This window comes from Nematolebias whitei, chromosome 4 (genome assembly GCF_014905685.2).
Source record: "Nematolebias whitei isolate Nwh7 chromosome 4, NemWhi1, whole genome shotgun sequence".
Lineage (NCBI taxonomy): Eukaryota > Metazoa > Chordata > Actinopteri > Cyprinodontiformes > Rivulidae > Nematolebias > Nematolebias whitei.
The window spans coordinates 20,621,577-20,626,374 of NC_056501.1; the positions used below are offsets into that span (position 1 = coordinate 20,621,577).

Consider the following 4,798-nt stretch of genomic DNA (forward strand, 5'->3'; position numbering starts at 1 on the left):
GAACCAACTTAAAAGGCACGTTTTGCTGGATGGAGCAGCGCACCTGTTGGTTATTTTCAGAATCCGCATCCTGCACATTAATGATTCCCACCTCTGTACCAGGTAAAATATTTTCTGGCACTGGGTTTGTCATGGACTTCACATATATTACAGGCTCATTATCATTGACATCAATTACATCTATGATCACCTTCGTGTAAGTAGATAACCCTAATCCATCTTTTGCTTTTATGCGTAAATCGTAATTTGTGACAGTTTCAAAATCTATTTTGCTGACAAGTTTTATTTCTCCCTTTTTACGGTCGATACTAAAAACTTTCTTCACCTCCTCTGAAACATGCCCAAAATCATAACTTACATCTCCATTCACTCCTTCATCTGCATCAGTAGCACTGACAGTAACCACCACAGTGTCTAAAGGAGAGTTTTCAGGCAGACTGGCTTTATAAACAGCCTGACTGAACACTGGGGCGTTATCATTAGCATCCAGCACAGAGACATGAATAACTGCAGTACCTGATCTCTGAGGTGCGCCTCCGTCTAAAGCTGTCAAAATCAATTTTAATTGATTCTGTTTTTCACGATCTAGCTCCTTATCTAGAACCAGCTCTAATGTGCTTCCATCCGCAGACAAAATGAAATGATCATTCTTTTCTAGTCGGTACTGCTGAACAGAATTTTGGCCCACATCCGCATCGTGCGCCTCCTCGATGACAAAGCGCGCACCCCTGACTGCTGATTCTGCAATTTCTATATTGAATGGACCTTCATTAAACTGCGGTTCGTTGTCATTTATATCGTGAATATGTAAACTAAAAGGGTGCAGCTCAAGAGGATTCTCCAATACAAGATCGCGTTTGATTACGCACGACAGCTTTTCTCCACAAAGCTCCTCCCGGTCGATCCTGTCGGTAACAATTAAATCCCCACTGCTGAAGTTGATGTCGCAATATCGTTTGCGATTTCCTGCGGCATCAACGCGGGCATTTCTCGATGAGAATTCACGCAAATCCAGGCCCAGATCCTTGGCCATATTTCCAATAACAGATCCGCGCTTCAGTTCCTCCTGGAATGAAAAGCTCAGTTCTCCGTTCACAGCGTGCAACATTACAAAGAAAAAAAGGCAGAACCGCATGCGCTCCATAGTGGCTCAAATGAAACGTGTCCAGGAATACAAAAGCACAATCCTCAGATAGATTTCCAATAGGCTCAAGATCATAAAGTAGAGCACCGACAGAGCTGCAGATATTCTGGTTCTGGCTGCGCAGCCAAAACAACTGGGTCTGAAAAAAAAAAAAAAAAAAAAAAATCCTTTCATCGGTTTACACAATAAAGGGTGGAGTGGAAATATATTCAGTCGAATAGCGACACCGTCAGTGGAAAGAAGAAAATACACTGAAAAACAAATGTGACTTTCTTAAGAAAATGTTTAAAAACTATATTTGATTTTTTTTTTTTTTTTTTTTCCGAAATCACTCAGAATATGTCCAGTCAGCAGCATCAGCATGCTAGTCAACACACCCAATCTTGTTTTTAATACGCATCTTTTTTATTACTGTAGGGTACAAAATAAAATAAAATAAAATAAAAATAAACTGCATTTAACTGATATGGTTAAGATTTATTTTAAAACATGCCTTATTATTATTTATAAAGTACAAGCCTATTAAACTAGAACCCTGCATTGGAAGATCTGAAAGCTGTGTCATGTTTCTGCTCCAACTTGCCATGTTTCTCTTTTCATTCATGTCCTGGTTTATGTTACAAAGTCTCTGTAATGCCTATCACCCATCCTGCTGCACTTCCTGCTCTGCTCACCTAACCACACCCACTCTGCTGAGTCACTGCAATCAGCCCTCATGCAGCTCACCTGTTGTCACCTGTATTTAAACCCCACAGCCACAATACTCAGTGCCAGATTATTAAAAGCCTAAAAGGGAGTAAATATCCAGTATCCATGCCATAGTCTTGTTTGTCTTCCTGGTTTTGACCTCACCCCTGTTCCACGGATTCCTCGCCTTGCTCTCTGCCCGTCTGTTTTGGATTATCTGCTCTGCTTATGGAAATTACCTCGACTTCCTCCAAGGACCACAACTTTTTTATCTTGTCTCAAGATTGACTTCGGATCTCTGACCACCTGTGTATCGGCCTTGTCTGTTTCTCTGAACCTGCCATTTGGATTCCCCTCCTTTCTGCTCACTGCTGAGCTCAGTCTCAAAAACGGCTCATCTTCACCATGGGTGAAGTCATCAGAACCAACTCCTTCAAGGAATCGCTCCCTTATCTGTCTGTTAAGATTGTGCTGGCCCAAGGACTAAGACCTCCACCAGATAGTTTATTACTATATCCTTTAAACCTTCCTGCTGTCTGCGATCTGGTTCGAATCCCTAAACCCGGTTGTCGTTTTATCCTCTGACGAGCAATAGTTAGGTTTATTAGTACTTTCAACATTTAAAGTAAAATACTGCAAAGCTTAAGGATAAATACAACCTGATGGATTGAAAACAATAAAATAAAAGGAAGACATGCTCCACCATAAAGTAACCATCGGTATAAAAGAATCAACAACTCAGCTAAACTATCGGAATAATATAAACTGTTGAAAAAAACATTCAGATTTCTGCTCGAGACTACAAGGGTTCATCAGCACCAAGGACAGAGACACAACAGCTAATGTACTGAAAACACCACAAGGACAAAAAAATGTTTCTGAAGGGTCAGATGTTTTACTATTTCAATAACTTTTCAATGTGCAATATTAGATAAAAGCTTGCTGTGTTAAGCTAAGCTATTATAATAATCAAGCCTATGAGGAGCTATGGCAATATTACCAGGAAAGGGGTTAAAATGTTTTTTTGTATCCTCAAGATTCTGAGACTGATGATTCAGGAATGAATTTGCATTCAAAGACACTAATGGCAAATGTTAAACGTGCAATTCGTAGAATAATGATCACCACATCCTAACCAAACCAGTTATTGTAATCAGTAGAAATCACTCCCAGAGAACTGACATTTAACCACTTACTGCAAATCTCACTTAAATAATTCCAATATACAGTTTAAACACTGGTGATAAATTTATTAATCCAACCTTTATTTAGACAGGTTAATCCCATTGAGCCTATGGGACTCATTTAGAGAAGAGACCTGATTTTAACAAAGAGTGATGTCAACTGTAGAAACAGACAAGAGAAAACAAATAAACCCTCAAAAGCAACCAGCACCTCTTATTTCTCAAATTTGGTGGTAGTATGACTAAACAGTCAAAGATAATATTCTTATTCAAATAAGGATGAAAATATTTTAGGTTCACGCTTTTACACTAAACTTAGTTAATATACAACATCATAAATGTATATATTGTTGACAGCACAACAACCAGACAATTAAATGAATAATGCGAACACATACTAGAAGTTCTTATTTTTTTTGAAATTGCACTTTTCCCTAATATGTGTTTTGTAGGTTTTGCAAAATAAAAATGAAGTTATAATTGACTTTTTATTAATTTGTCTTTAGCCTTGCGCAGACACTTGAACTCCCCTTAGTGCACTCCTCTAGCAGGTTAGTTGTGTGAACTATCAGATCTTACTGCTAGCAGAACACTCTCTTTCTTCTCATAAAACATTTATTGCCTTAAAACATATTTGTTTAAGAGAAATGTGTTTTTAAGAAATGTATTTAGATTATTGGAAATAAAGCCAATACAACTGTATTACATGATCACTGAATACGATAGCTCAGCCTATTTTATCAATGTAAACTAGAAAAAACAATATCTGTGATTTTTTAATTATATTTATTGTTAAATAAAATAAAACTTGCAGCTTGACTGACAGTAACATCTCACCGCTCATGCATCTTGATCCACAGTTACATGGTGAAATGTAAAACAGACTGAAAAGAAGCAACTTAACCATTACCAGTATTCACAACAAAATTAAAATAGTATTTTAAAGACAATAGTAACTGCTAAGAGAATAAACTAAACAGAAACCTGGCTAAGAAAACCATCACGACCTCCAAACATATTTCATAAGTTATGATCTGAATAAACGATTACCGTACCAACCATGTGTTCAGACATCAGCAACTCAGTGGGCTCACTATGTTCAAAACCACAGACAGAGACACACACCCAAAGCAAACCATACAAATAAATAAATAAAAAAAGTTAATAATTGAAGAATCATTCAAAACAAAAGGTCGAGAAAATGATGGATGCCGTGGTGATGAAAGAAAGAATACAAAAAGATAGAAGCAAAACAATAAATAAACTAGCATTGTTAAATTGCCTTATTGCAATTGCAAATATATTCACGTACTAATATAGACACATTGTCTTCATATAATATAATAATACATGATTGCAGTGGTGAGAAAAAATTACTAAAATAAATAATGCATTAAAAACTCTTTCTGAATCCTATGTTTATGTTCGGTTTCACCATTCCGCAGTTTAAATGGGAAGTTTTAAATTATTATTGGTGCATTATAGCCAACCAAACCACCTCCCCACCAACAAGACCCACCATAGCACCTTTTTTCAGAGTCATGGATGAATATGTCAGGAAAATCCAATACGGTTCAGCACCAAAAACAATTAACATAATGAAAAATTAAAGCAATAAATTAAGAAATAACATTGGAGGAGAAAATCTTTGAAAGAAAGTTTTGTAGTTTATGTCATGAGGTAAAGCTTCTTACCTCAGGAGAACTGTCAGAACCTTCAAACACATCAGCAAACTCAGCTGGACTCTTGTTCAGAGTGTGGTCAGCAGGCAGCGTGTTGTCAT

General features: G+C 37.1%; 1 protein-coding gene across 1 annotated transcript in view; it reads right to left on the reverse strand.

The window, feature by feature from the left end:
• LOC119408710 (protocadherin gamma-B4) overlaps positions 1 to 4,798 on the reverse strand; it is a gene marked incomplete at its 3' end in the record, with an annotated part of 30,175 nt that overhangs the window by 716 nt on the left and 24,661 nt on the right. The window contains exon 4 of the mRNA XM_037675551.1: positions 5 to 966. Within this exon, the coding sequence (XP_037531479.1) occupies positions 5 to 966 (962 nt within the window). The remainder of the gene's footprint in view (positions 1 to 4; positions 967 to 4,798) is intronic.